Here is a 15,031-nt window from a genome sequence, read left to right as displayed (position 1 = left end):
ACCTCAAAGTTGGAGTAGATTTGTCTGATTGTAACGGGAAGAGTCATATTATTGTAACAGACTACTCTTATGATTACGCAGAGTTACAACACGGCAATCAGCATCCAGCAAACCAGTCACCATCTTCCTGAAAACTATGTTTGCGAGGCATGGAGTCCATGTGAAATAGTATCAGACAGTCACGAATAAGAGAAAATCTGCAGATGCTGGGAATCTGAGCAACACACAACATTCACAAAATGTTTTGGCTGTCGACTGTACTCTTTTCCTCGATGCTGCCTGGCCTGCTGAGTACCTCCAGCATTTTGTGCATGTTGCTAGTATCAGACAAGGGTCCACAATTTTTGAACTGCGAACATGAATCCTTTGGCAATGATTGGGGGGTTTTGACATATAACTTCAAACCCATATCACCCAAAATCTAATGTCCTAGCAGGGAGTTCGGTCGAGGTAGTGAAGGGCCTCATGAAGAGAGCACGATGGACAAGAGGATTTCCACAAAAGTCTAATGACAACTCCATCAGTGAAGGTGCCAATGCAGAATGGCCTTTCAATGGCCCAAATGCTGATGGATCAACGTAAATGCATTAACCTTCCAGTGCACGAAAACCTGTTGACAGCTAAAGGAGCACACTAGGTCAAATTGTTTACAGCAAAAGGGTAAGAAAAGCAGAAGTGGTATCACAACAAGACTGCAAAAAAGCCTATCAGTCCTGAAGTCTGGAGATCAAATGCATATCTGAGATCATGATACTGCCACATGGTCTATGCAAGAGGAAGTAGCTTTGCACACCTAACAGACCCAGATGGAGTGAGAAGGAACTGTGTGAATGTACAACCACGAGCTTCAAGCCATGTCTGTGACACGTCACCCGTCAGTACACCAAAAGGACCACAGACGTAAAAAATGAACATGTTGATCAGAGTTCTCAGAAAGACAAATATTATTACAGCCATTGCAAGAAATACACATGTGGAAACAAATAGCAGACCAGGAAGAATCCTTAAACCATCTCAGAGCCTGATTGAAAGGTGTAAGTGGGTAGGGACTGTAGTTGCTCATTACAATTGAAGTTGAAAATTCAAAAAAAAGAAAAGACACCAGCTACAGAATGTAGAAGCCTTTGTCGGAAAGGATTATCATTCCCACTGGTTTATGAGGAAGTATTATTGTATTGTGTTTGTTTTTCTTTAAAGGGGGAAGATATGTTATTAAGTGTGGATAACAAAGAACTTCAGTTCCCAGTGGGCAATGCAAGCGGTTTACCTGAAACTGATAGATACCATAAGATGTAGCCGAATTAGGCCATTCAACTCATCAAGTCTGCTCCACTATTCCATGGCTGATCCCAGATCCCACTCCACCCCATACACCTGCCTTCTCGCCGTATCTTTTGATGACCTGACCAATCAGAAAACTATCAGCTTCCACCTTAAATAAACGCATGGATTTGGCCTCCACTGCAGTCTCTGGTAGAGCATTCCACAGATTCATTACTCTCTGGCTAAAAAAATCTCCTTCTTCTGTTTTAAAGGGTTACCTCTCAATTTTGAGACTGTGCCCTCCAGTTCTGGATAACCCCATCATAGGAAACATCTTCTCCACATCCATCTTATCTTGTCCTTTCAGCATTTGGTAGGTTTCAATGAAATGCCCCCACATTCTTCTAAATTCCAGTGAGCACAGGCCCAAAGCTGCTAAACGGTCCTCATATGTTAACCCCTTCATTCCCAGAATAATCCTTGTGAACTTCCAATGACTCTCTCCAATGACAACACATCCTTTCTGAGGTATGGGGCCCACAACTGTTGACAATACTCCAAATGCCGCCTGACTAGTGCGTTATAAAGCTTCAGCATTATCTCCTTGCTTTGATATTCTATTCCCTTTGAAATAAATGCCAACATTGCATTTGCCTTCTTTACCATCGACTGAGTTTGTAAATTAACCTGGAAGTCTTGCACGAGGACTTCCAAGTCCCTCTGCACCTCTGCTCTTTGAACCTTCTCCCCATTTAGAAAATAGTCCACAGTATTTTTTGTTTCACCAAAATATATTACCGTACATTTTGCAACACTGTATTTCATCTGCTGCTTTTTTGCCCCTTCTGAGTCCTGCAGTAATTGCATTGCTTCCTCAGCACTACCTACCCTTCAGCCTATCTTTGTATTATCTGCAAAATTTGCCAGAGACCTTTCCACTATCTAAATCGTTGACAGTGTGAAAAGTACCAGACCCAATACTGACTCTTGAGGAACACCTCTAGTCACCATACGATGGCCAGTGGATGACACCGGCTCAGTATGGAGCAGCAGTTCAGTAATAAAATGTTCTAACATAAACCCATGCCAAGTTTGTCTTTATTAGGAACAAACATAATAAAGAGGATAATGCTGCACCTTACAGAAACAATTCACAATGCATAGTCAAAGTTAATTGGATTGTATCTGAAAATTGCTGTCAGTTTTTAGAGGCTTTGTGTGTATATGTGTCTTCCTGTGACTTTGACAGTTACTTTTTGAGTTAAAAATACTTCGTTGGAAAACATTGAAGAGGAACAAAGTGTACTGATTACATAAAAGCAACACACAAAATGCTGGTGGAACGCAGCAGGCCAGGCAGCATCTATAGGAAGAAGCACTGTTGAATTTTGGGTCGAGACCCTTCGTCAGGACAAGTTCTTTATGATTTGGTGTCAAATGAGCTACTTTGTCAAAAACTGAACCAAAGCTGCTTCATCTTTGAAATGGAATGTTTCTCCTCACAGTCTGGTGGCCTTTATGCAACTCGTGGTTCTGAAAGCTATGCAACTGATGGGGCAGAATTTGCAGCAGGAATAAAACTAACTGCACTCTGAAGAAAAGTACGAACTTGACTTTGTGCTGGCTTTCAAGAACTTCTGGAAATATATGGGGAAAATATTAATGTTGAGCTTTGCACAGTTTAAGAGCTCTTCCACCATAATGTGATCTTCTGGAGGGAGAGTCAAAACAGATCCTCTCCCCTCCCCCTACTCCCTACAAAAGGGTGGGAGAAGTATCATTTAACAGGTAAGCCTATCAAATCATTGAAACTTCCCGTACATCCAAAACCAGAAGAAACTGAATGAATTAAAAGGCAGACATGGAAGGAAGCACCAAACATTGAATTCCTTAATGCCTTGTACCTTGAACATTTAAGAGATTCATAGATAGGGTCAACATTGTGGGCCAAAGGGCCCATACTGTGCTCTACTGATGTATGTTAAATGTTAAATGAATGATCCATCATTGAATTAAAAAAATTAAAAATTAAATCCAAACCTTAATAAATAAAGTACCTCTTTACCTGAAGCCCTTGTTGCCATAGTTATTCATCAAGATTACAGGGAAAGGACCAATCTAGAAAGGAACCTACTACATTTTGTGAGAATGAGACACAAGTACCGAGCACTTTACTCAAGTTCCTGTACCAATACTCTACTTCTTGAGTACAGAATGGCATTCACCTCCCAATGGGAAAAAGCTGGCAGCAGTTTCCTGACTTTGCAATTTGCATGTGTGTTGGGGGAAATATGGAAATTACCATCACTGGTTAATCTTGGCAGTTCAACTACCTGACAGAATGCTAGCATTGTCATTAATGCCAAAGGTTTCACTGCTAAGATTTAGATCGGATCAAGTTCAGCAGGTCATTAGTGTGGGAAGTATTGGCACAGGAATGTGGAGTGCTAACTTTTCTGTTAGGGATGTAGGTGTTAGCAAGAAAAGTTCCTGGACAAGAAATCATAAAACAGGTAGTCACATAAACATTACTTGGATCTGTATTGCACAACAGGTTCAGCTGATGTAATGTGATTTTCAAAAGACCATAGTAAGATACCATGAGAAAAATGTTAACAGTTGGATTATTGGGATGGATAGAGTATTAATTGTAAGCAGAGAGTGTGAGTAAATGGACCTTTTTCAAAAACATAAGAGAGTCTGCAGCTGCTGGAAATCCAAAGCAACACACACGTCATGCTGGAGGACTCAGCAGTCTCAGGCAACAGCTATGGAAAAGAATAAACAGTCAATGTTTTGGGGTGAGACCCTTCTTAAGTACTGAGAAGGAAGGGGGAGATACCAGAATAAAAAGGTGTGGGGAAGGGAAGGAGTCGAGCTGAAAGGTAATGGGTGAAGCCTGGTGGGTGGGAAAGGTCAAGGGCTGGAGAAGAATCATTTTCAAGATAGTAAGTTATAATTAATAGTATAGTTAGTAGTATAGAACATGCTTCAATATTGGTGTCGGGCTTTCACGATTGATATCAACCACTTCAATGAAAGGATAAGTTATGCACATTTTGCAAATGGTATGGAATTAAGCTGGAATGTAAACTTTTCATACTGACTGAAATGTACATAGTCAGGTTAAAGAAGTGGAGAAGGGCTAAGATGTGAGAAAATGTGCAATGTTGGATTACAGAAGAAAATCAAAATACATTTTTAAAGATGAAAAGTGGTAAATGAATGCATTGGGATCTTGGTGAGTTGCTTCATTATGCTCAGAAGGTAAATGTTCTATGTATGTTGAGGAACAGAAATATTCTGTTGGTGTGTATCGCAAATGTTTGCAGTACAAAAGTAAGGAAGTTTTGCTGAGAGATGGTTCAGAAGTTTAGTGATTCCACCTTTGAAGTACTTAATGCAGTTTTGCCTTCTGTACTTAATTTACTTGCGCCAGGGGTTTCTGTAGAGTAAGTTAACTACAGTGATTCATGGGACAGAGGGCTGTCCCATGAAGGGAATGAGTAAAATTAGCCAAGGCCAACAGTAGAGTTTGGAGGGAATCACAAGACTCTGGGTTGCATTGACCAGGTGATGTCAACAAGCTGTTTCCCCCTGACTGGAGCCAGGTGGCACAGTGTCACGTCTGGAGATCAGCCATTGAGAATTTCTGTACGGTGAGGGTTGCCAGTCTTTGAAATCCTTTCCCTTGGGTCTCTGATTTTGACTACTGTATATATCTATCTAAGATCAAGATATATGGGGGTAGGGGGTTGGTTGAGGGGAGATAACAGATCAGGTTCAAGGGAACTTGAGGCTGAAATATGCATCTATTTCTTGTGTCTCTAAAGTTTAATCCACAATATAATAGAAGTAATGTTGTATGGACATTTTTGAGCTTGTCTTGATTATGCTTTCAATTTCTGTTATGTCCATCATGTATAGCTGCAGATATAAAATATTCTTTCAAGAAAGATGATAAGGAAGGCTGGCCATTGATAACCAGCTTGAACAGAACTGGCATTTGAATCCAAACCAAATTTGGTTTACTCACCAGTTTCTAAGTAACTGCAGTGACCTGATTTGCCTTTCTTGGAAAAGCAATAAAAGCACACCGCAGGCTCACAGCTGTGCATTATAACCTAACAGCCAGACTAAGGCTTTTCATAGAAATGGCATGAAAGATCCGCTAGCATTACATTAACAAATGAGCATCATTGTTCCTTTCCCAGCAAAGGACAGTCAGAGGACTTCTAAAGGAACTCTTCCGTACATCCCTACCATGCCCTCATGATATGCAGACTGAGCAGACCAGTGTGCCATCTGTTGAAGAAGGCACCAACAGCAGGCTCTTGTAAGGCAGTGTCCTGTCTGTCCTGATCATGGTCATGGTCATGGTGGGGGGAGGGCCTTCTAATCTGGGCTTGCTCGTTCCCCTCACCCATCTCATTCTGTGACCTGCCACTGGCCTCCTGTAGGATGTTAATTGACTCAAGACGGGATCTGGTAAAGAATAAGGCGCCCTAGAAATGTGTATTTAGTGAGTATATGTCAAAAATGTTGCAAGACCGGCAATCTCAGTCAAGAAAGTTCAGTTAAAGGATAGGATTTTACCAATATGATGTTGCAACTATCTGATATATATAACTGTGTAGCAAATTATGTATTTACATGAAATACAAAGCAAATTAGAACACTATCAGTGCTACTATAATACTATAAAACTGTGTCTGTTATTGATGGAGGAATTCATCAGTGTACGCTGCCATGTTTGGGGTAGCTGCTCTGGTGAAGGGGCTTGTCGTGTCCATTCTGGGACAGCCCACTCACCTGTCCCTACCCGACATTCAGCTCCCACCTGTGGTTCCAAGTAGCTGTTTGCATGTAACAGTGGCCACATCCTGGTACACCATCAGTCAGGCTAAACCAGGTGAGGGTAGCCGGCAGGCCTCATGTCCCAGTAAAATAAGGACATGCCTGTCCTAGATGTGAAGTCAGCTTCAGCGGACTAGCAGATGAGATCAACAGTGAAACCCAACGACCAAGAAGGCGGTTCTTCAATGCTGCATGGAAAGCAAAGGGCATGACAAGGCACAGAAGTCATGGTTATCCACTGCAACCAAGGAAGGCCCCAGTTTGTGACGACTATTTGTACCACTGAACCCTGACTTCCGAGGCTGAGAGAGTGGAACTGTCTCAGTGCGACGGCTTTTCCACTTTAAAAACTCTCCTGCAGAGGTTTTGCTATCATCATCAGATGTGATGGGCAACCAACCTGCTGCTGTGTTCTTTTGATTGAATGTGAAAGACTAAAATAAGTGCAGCTACCTTGTAATTTTGAAACTTTATCTGCATAATGAAGAATCCTTTTGTACTGTAAGGCATTGTAAGTGACTTTGGAAAGAGTGAGGAGCTGTGTAGCCAGGCATTTCAGTCTGCATTTTAACCAGGTCTGCACAGCACAGAAAGGATTTTTTTATTCCCACAAAAGTTTATCTGCAGAGTTCAATTATCACCTGAGTAGACTGAGTAGTCAGAACATATTCCACTGCAGAACGAAGACCTTCACTTTAATGGGAACATTACATTCTTAAAACCTGCTACACTAATTACCAGAAAGAGTCTGTATTGGATGTGGCTTCTGGTTGGATCCAATTCAAGACAATGTGTGCATTCTACTATGTCACTGACACTGCTGCAGGCAGTCTGCTTTTTCAGCTCCAAGACTTATACAAGGTGTCTTCCTGTCAAAATAAAAGTACAGCATATTAATTTCTTAACCAATTTATTCCTTTTATGCATTGTAGTTTACAAAACGCATGATTAGCATGTGCCTCCCGTTTGAATGTGACCATAGTTAGCTAGCATTCACAGAACTATTTTTGTATTCTATTGGAACAGAAAGTGAGATCAATGTTGAGAATCATTGATTATAATTGACAGAGATATTCAAATACAATTCAAATCATAGTTGTAGAATGAATATTTCAAATCTTGTGTGTCCATAGTCTTTGAATTTAGTTTTATACAAGTTATTCCTGGTTTATGATTTGAGGAGATTGCTTCTTTTTTTTTAAATCTGTGATTCAACACTCTTGAAATTGCTTTATATTCCTTTCTGGTTAATTCACATACTGTTTTCTTCTTCTTTATTGTCACTGTTATTTTTTGCTCATTTATAGTACCTGCCCATACTTCAAGGTAGACACCCTTTTTGAGAACTGTTTAATTTCAGGCTAACCTTGGCTTCTTTAGTTAGTCACTACTTTGAGTGACGTTTATCTGATGGAGTTTTTATTCAAGAAAATTAATGTCCTAGAAAGATATGAATTATTTCTACAGCTCATCTTCAGAGCTTATGTACTGTAATGAATTGTAATTGAACTGAGGGCCACCTTTCATCCTCAAGTAAGTGAAAAATCAAAAACAAACTGAGATGCATGAAACACAGAAAAAGCTGGAAATATTCAGCTTCAATTAAAATCTATGAGCAAAGTAAGACTACTTACATTGAGTCTGCTCCACCATTCAATCATGGCTGATTTATTTTTCCTTCTCAATCCCATTCTCTTGCCCAGATTCTGTTCTAACTCATCTGCAAGTTACAGATAAGACTACTGTAGTAGAGCACATCTCAAATAATGATGAGTCAGAGTACAGAAAGGAGAGAGCCAAGTAATATGGTCTCAAGACAGCAAAATAAAAGAGCTAGTCATTGCCTTCAGGAAGGGTGTTGTGGTGAACTATGTGCCTGTCTGGACACGCCCCTGCTGACTGCTCCTGTGGCTCCTCCCACAGGCCCCTGTATAAAGGCGATCTGAGGCCTGACGCTTGGCCTCAGTCTCCAGGACATTGTATGATAGACACTCACTCCTGGTTCCTTCTTCCAGTCAATAAAAGCCGATATCTCGCCTTACGTCTCAGTGTGAGTTATTGATGGTGCATCAGGTGTTCTGTGCATAATCCTGTTTACATCAATAGTGCTGAGGTCAAGAGGTTTAAGTTCCTAGGAGTGAACCTGAGCTTGTCCTGGTCCCAACACATAGTTACCATGGCCATGAAAGCTCACCAGCACTTCTACATTCTCAGGAGGTTAAAAAAATTCGGCATACCCCCTTGACGGTCACCAATTTCTATCAATGCACTACAGAAAGCATTCTATCCAGATGCATCATGGCCTGGTATGATAACAACTCTGTCCATTCTCTCCAAATCCACCCTATCTAGTCCATTCAACCTTCGGTAGGTTTCAATGAGATACCACCCCCGCTCCCTGCATTCTTCTGAACTCCACTGAGTACAGGACCAAACCTACCAAACTCTCCATGTATGTTAACCTTCATTCCCGGAATCATCCTCATGAACTTTCTTTGGACTCTCCAATGACAAAACATCCTTTCTGAGATATGAGGCCCAAAACTGTTGACAATACTCTTTAAGTGCGGCCTGACGAGTGTCTTATAAAGGAAGAGAATTATTTTCTTGCTTTTATATTCTATTCCTTTTGAAATAAATGCCAACATTGCATTTACCTCTTTTACCACAGACTCAACCTGTAAGTTAACCTTCTGAGAGTCTTTCATGAAGGCTCTTGTCTCTCTGCACCCCTGATATTTGAATCTTCTCCCGATTTAGATAATAGTCTGCACTATTGTTCCTTTTACCAAAATGCATTATCAACTCTGTTTTCTATCTGCCACTTTTTTGCCCATTCTTCCAATTTGTCTTTAGTCCTGCTGCAATCACATTGCTTCCTCAGCACTACCTACCCCTCCACTTATCTTAATATCATCTGCAAACTTTATCACAAAGCCATCAGTTCCATTATCCAAATCACCGACAAACAATGTGAAAAGTAGCAGTCCCAATACTGAACCCTGAGGGACACCACTAGTCACTGGCAGTCAACCAGAAAAGGTCCCTTTTATTCCCACTCGCTGCCTCCTGCCTGTGAGTCATTCTACTATCCACACCAGTATCTTTCCTGTAATGCCATAGGATTTTATCTTGTTGAGCAGCCTCATGTGTGGCACTTTATCAAAAGCCTTCTGAAAATCAAAGTAAATGACATCCACTGCTTCTCCTTTGTCCACCTTGCTTGTTACTTCCTCGAAGAACTTTAACAGATTAGTAAGCCAAGATTTCCCTTCACAGAAACAGAGCTGACTTTGACTTATTTTATCATTAGTCTCCAAGCACCTCAAAACCACATCCTAAATAATAGGCTCTGAAACTTACCCAACCACTGAGGTTAGGCTAACTGACCAATAATTACCTTTCTTTTGTCATTCTCCCTTCTTAAGGAATGACATTTGCAATCTTCCAGTCCTCCAGGGCCATGCCAGAATCAAATGATTCTTGAAAGATTGTGACCAATGCATCCATTATCTCTTCAGCAATCTCTCTCAGAACTCTGGGATAGTCCATTTGGCCCAGTTGACTTATCCACTTTAAGACCTTTGAGTTTGCCTAGCACTTTTTCCTTTGTAATAGCAATAGCATTCACTCCTGCTCCCTGATACTTGTGGACTTCTGGCATACAGGTAGGGTCTTATACAGTGAAGACAGATGCAAAGTACTCATTAAGTTCATCTGCTATTTCTTTGTCCCCCATTACTACCTCAGCAGCATAATCTTCTAGTGGTCCAATATCAACTCTCACTTCCCTTTTACTCTTTATACAACTGATCCTGCTTTATGTCATTGGCTAATCTGCCCTCATATTTCATCTTTTCCTTTCTTATAACTTTCTTAGTTGCCTTTTGTTGGATTTTAAAAGCTTCTCAATCATCCAAGTTCCCACTCACTTTTGCCACCTTATATGACCTGTCCTTGGCTTTTGTGCAATCCTTAACTTTCTTTGTCAGCCACGGTTGCCTACCCCTGCCACTTGAGAACTTCTTCCTCTGTGGGACATATCTATCCTGCAGCTTGTGAAGTATTATCAGAAACTTCAGCCATCTCTGCTCTGCCGTCATCCCTGCCAGTATCCTCCTCCAATCCACCTGGGCAAGCTCCTCCCTCATGCCTCTGTAATTCACTTTATTCTATTGCAATGCTGGTACATGTGACTTGTGATTCTCCCTCTCAAATTTCAGTATGAATTCAATCATATTATGATCACTGCTTCCTAAGGGTTCCTTATGTTAAGCTGCCTAATAAGATCTGGGTTATTACACAACACCCAATCTAAAATAGCCTTTCCCCAAGGAGGCACAAGCTGCGCTAAAAGCCATCTCGTAGGCTTTTGACAAATTCTCTCTCTTGGAATCCAACACCAACCTGGTTTTCCTATTCCCCTTGCATATTGAAGTCCCCCATTACACTTGTGACATTACCCTTATAACATGCTTTTTCCAGCTCCCTTTGGAATCTCAGCCCCAGATCTTGGCTACTATTTGGAGACCTATATATGATTCCCATAATGTTTTTATTTTACCTTTTCAATTTTTTAACTGACTAGTTAAACCGACTAGTTTTTAACTTTAATCATTCTCTGACCCTATGACACCTTTTTCTAAAGATGTAATTCCATCTTTTCCTAACATAGCCACACCAGCGCCTAGGCCTTCCTCCCTGTCCTTCTGATACAAAGTATGTCCTTTGATGTTAAGCTCCCAACAATGGCCTTCTTTCAGCCATGACTCAGTGATGCCCACAATGTCATACCGAGCAATCATTAACTGTGCCATGAGTTTGTTCACCTTATTCCTAATGCTACACACATTTAAATACAACACCTTCAGTCCTGCATCCTTTGTCCTTTTGAATTTTGCCTCTGTGGAACAATTTAAGTCTTTGCTTTGTTTGCATTTGTACCCAATTATTGGCTTGTCTTTCCAAATATAATCTGACTGATGTCTTATAAAGCCTCAGCATTACACCTTTGCTTTTATATTTTAGTCTTATGGAGTTGAATGCTAGCATTGCATTCGTCTTCCTTACTACCAAATCAACCTGCAAGTTAACATATAGGGAATCCTGCAGTGGGCTTCCCAAGTCTCTTTGTACCTCCAATTTATGTATTCTCTCCCCATGTAAAAATAGGTCATATCTTTATTCCTACTCCCAAAATACATGACTGAACCCCCTGTGCTGTATTCTGTAACATCTTTGCCCATTCTCATAAGTTCAAGTTTTTCTGCAGAGCCCCTAATTCAATAGCATTGCTTGCCCCTTCCCATATCATTAGAAATTTGACCATGAAACCATTAATTCCATCATCCAGATTATTAGCATATAACATGAGAAGCAGCGACCCAACACCCAACTCTGCAGAACACCACTAGTCACCGGCATCCTACCTTACAAAAGCCTTTTTTCTTCCCACTCTTTGCCTCATGCCATTCATCCAATCTCCTATCCAGGCTAGTATCTTTCCTGTAATATCATGAGCTGTTCTCTTGTTTGACAGCCTCAAGTGTGGCATGTTGTCAAGTTCTTCTCAAAATCCAAGTAAACAATATCCACTGACTCTCCTTTGTCTTTCATGCTTGTTACTTCTTTAAGTAATTCCAACAAATTTGTTTGGCAAGATCTCCCCTTAATGAAACCATGTTGACTCTGGCATGTTTTATCATGTGCCTGCAAGAACCCTGAAAGTTCATTGTAATGGACTGTAAAATCTTACTAAACATTGAAGTCAAGCTGACTAGTTTATAATTTCTTGTCTTTTGCCTCCCTCCCTTCTTAAAGAGTGGAGTGACATTTGCAATTTTCCAGTCCTCCAGAATCTAGTGATTCTTGAAGGATCACTACTAATGTCTCCACAATCTCTTCAGCTACCTCTTTCAGAATCCTGGATTGTAGTCCATCCCATGCAGGTGATCTATCCACTTTCAGACCTTTCAGCTTCCCAAGCACCTATTCTCCTCAGTAATAATGACAACACTCACTTTTACCGCTGTCTCTCAGGAACAAGTTGGCTGGTGTTTAACACAATGAAGACTGACACAAAGTACTAATTCAGTTTGTTCCAAATTTCTTCCCATTTATTCTTCTGCAGCATTATTTGCTGGAGCTTAATGCCCACTCTTGCCTCTCTTATACTTGTTGTATATTGAGATGTTGCTTAAAATTAAATATATTAAGATCAGTGACATTTTACTTCAAGCTTCCTATTAAACTTTGTCTCTTACAAAATACCTGTTGTTCCTTTGTTGATTCCACAATTTTGTCCCAGAAAATTTTGCAAACTCTGTACAAATTAGGAGCTAGCATAGGACACTCATGCCTTCCATAGATACTGTATGATCAGCTGAGTTGCTCTTACATCTTGGATGTAATTCTTCCCTCCCCCCCCACCCCCCAAATCTGCTGTGCCCTTAACAGGATCAAGCCTGAACTGTTTGTTCCCTAACATTCCTTAATTCCACATTCTGGTCTATCCGTACTAATCTACTATTTCAACTGTTGGTTTTGGAAACCCCTCTGAATAACTTTTAGTGCATTAACATCCTTCCTTGAATAAAGAGACCAGTACTTTACACAGCACTCTAGGTGCAGTTTCCCAGTTGTGTCCTGTAATTAGAACATTAAGTAAAGATTATATTCCTCCATCTTTTGTTGAGCCTACCAGTTTAGTGTCTGTCGTGGGGATATTAAATTTATTTTCACTATTGACTTGTCTCATTTGTTAGTCCTTTACTCAGCCCACTGTATTTCTAAATCATGAATCCTTTCTCATGCACTCTTTAATGATGGACCCCATGTGCAAGTTTGCCTATGGAGTGAGTGCACCGGGTTGCATTGTTGCTCTGTCTGGGTGACACAACACTTTGAAATATGTGCTAAAGAAAATGAGAGAGACATAAGTTGACACTTAACATTAATGTACTAGCCAGTATTATTGTCATAATATTCTTTTATTTACAATTCCTTAGGGTCCAGTTCGTTGCACTAAAGATGGCACATGGACAGACAACTTTAACTTATGTGACGTGGTGCATGGAGACTGCCTGCCTCCTCCAGAACTAAATTTGGTGGAGTATCTTTGTGCCGATGGCCACGCAATAGGTACTGAAACCACACACAAATCATTTCTATAATTCTTGCAGGAATTGTGCCTTTCAGGTTTACAAATGCTGAATTTACACCAATGCAAATGTGAAGCACTTCACCTTGAGTAATTTGCCAAATATTTTGAGGCAGATTTCTAGGGTATGCAACTTTTCCAATGTTAACTATTCCTGTATTCTGGAAGTAAGTGCTGGAGCAAGTCTCCAAAGAGAGCATCCTGCATCACACACACTCCCAGACTTTCCATTAGGAACCAGCCATAACATTAATGGTAATGTCTTAATATGAGAGAATTCAGCAGGGATGAAACAAGATACCATTAGAAAGGGGGTATACGATGTCTCCGTGGGCCTAAGGACAGATAATTACCCAGGGTCTGATGAGATCTATTCCAGGCTGGAAAGGGAGGCAAAAGAGGAGATTGCAGAGATCCAAGAGAGATTTTTCATATCTTCGCTGCCTACAGATGACTTGCAAACAGTGAATGTGGTATCTGTAATCAAAAAGAAATTAGTGATAAATCAAATAATTCAAGGGTAGTATGTATAATGTAAGTATTATGGAAGTTAATGGAAAAATGTGCTGATGGACTAGATTAATTTATGCTGGAATAGCAGGAAATAATCAAAGATAGCATGGTTATGTTAGCAAGAGATCTTGAATGATTAACAAATGAATCTTTCAAAGAGATAACAAAGTATATTGATGAAGACAGTGCAGTTGATGTGGTCCATTGATAATGTCATGCATAGGATAATGGCTTGAAAGTTTGGGTCCCTTGGGATTTAAGGCATATTGACATATTGAATCCAAATTGGCATGATGGAAGGAAGATTGGAGATTGTTTATTTGCTTGGAAGACTGTGAGCAGTGGTGTTCCACTGGGGGCAGTGCTGGGACACTTAATGTTTGGATGTGAATATAGGGGATGAATACGCTTGGAGATGACATATAAATTAGTAATGTTACTGACAGTCATGAGAGTAATTTTTGGTGACAACATGGTTTATAAATATTGAGACATTTTTCTACTGGTGGAGGTGTCCCAAATAAGTGGGCACAGTTACAGTCTAAAAGGGAGGCAGTCATTTAAAACCAAGATATATCCCACTATCTGGCAGCCAGAAGCACAGTGCACACCAAGAATGAAGTAATTGTTCATCCAGGTCAGATGCAGCACAAAAACACAATCAGATAAAGATCATAGAACATAGAATAGCAGAACACATGAATTAAAAAAATATAAAAATACATAAGATAACTTATACATTGTACATAGATTGATTGTATGTCCATGAAGTGATGCTAGGCACTGGAGAGTCTCTACATAAGATGACTAATGGGAAATTATAAAGTAGTGGTGGAGTTAGTGCATGGAGCTGTTGACACCAATCTTACTGTTTGGGGAAAGTAACTGTTTTTGAGTCTGGTGGTCCTGGCGTGGATGCTATGTCGCCTCTTCCCTGATGGGAGTGGGACAAACAGCCCATAAGCAGGGTGGGTAGAATCCTTTATGATACTATTGTCTCTTTTCTGACACGTTTCTGTACATATGTCATTGAATGGTGCTTGGAATGCCTCGGGCAGTTTTGACTACCCATTGTAGATCCATTTCATAATGCAATTTCATACATGTTACAGCATGTTAGGATGCTCTGTACTGCAGATCTGCAGTGTAACATGAGTATAAGTGTGCAAGGTCCAGCACTATTTGGCCTCTTCAGAAGTAGAGGTGTTGGTGAGCTTTCCTGAATGTGCAGAATGTGTT

General features: G+C 40.5%; 1 protein-coding gene across 1 annotated transcript in view; it reads left to right on the top strand.

The window, feature by feature from the left end:
* The window catches only part of LOC132402172 (pappalysin-2-like), a 371,016-nt gene that overhangs the window by 272,347 nt on the left and 83,638 nt on the right, over window positions 1-15,031 (top strand). The window contains exon 18 of the mRNA XM_059984850.1: window positions 13,128-13,260. Coding sequence (XP_059840833.1) covers window positions 13,128-13,260 — 133 coding nt within the window. The remainder of the gene's footprint in view (window positions 1-13,127; window positions 13,261-15,031) is intronic.

Source organism: Hypanus sabinus, chromosome 11 (assembly GCF_030144855.1).
Source record: "Hypanus sabinus isolate sHypSab1 chromosome 11, sHypSab1.hap1, whole genome shotgun sequence".
Classification (NCBI taxonomy): Eukaryota; Metazoa; Chordata; class Chondrichthyes; order Myliobatiformes; family Dasyatidae; genus Hypanus; species Hypanus sabinus.
Note: the sequence above shows the minus strand (reverse complement) of the source record. Positions and strands in the feature narration are given on the sequence as shown.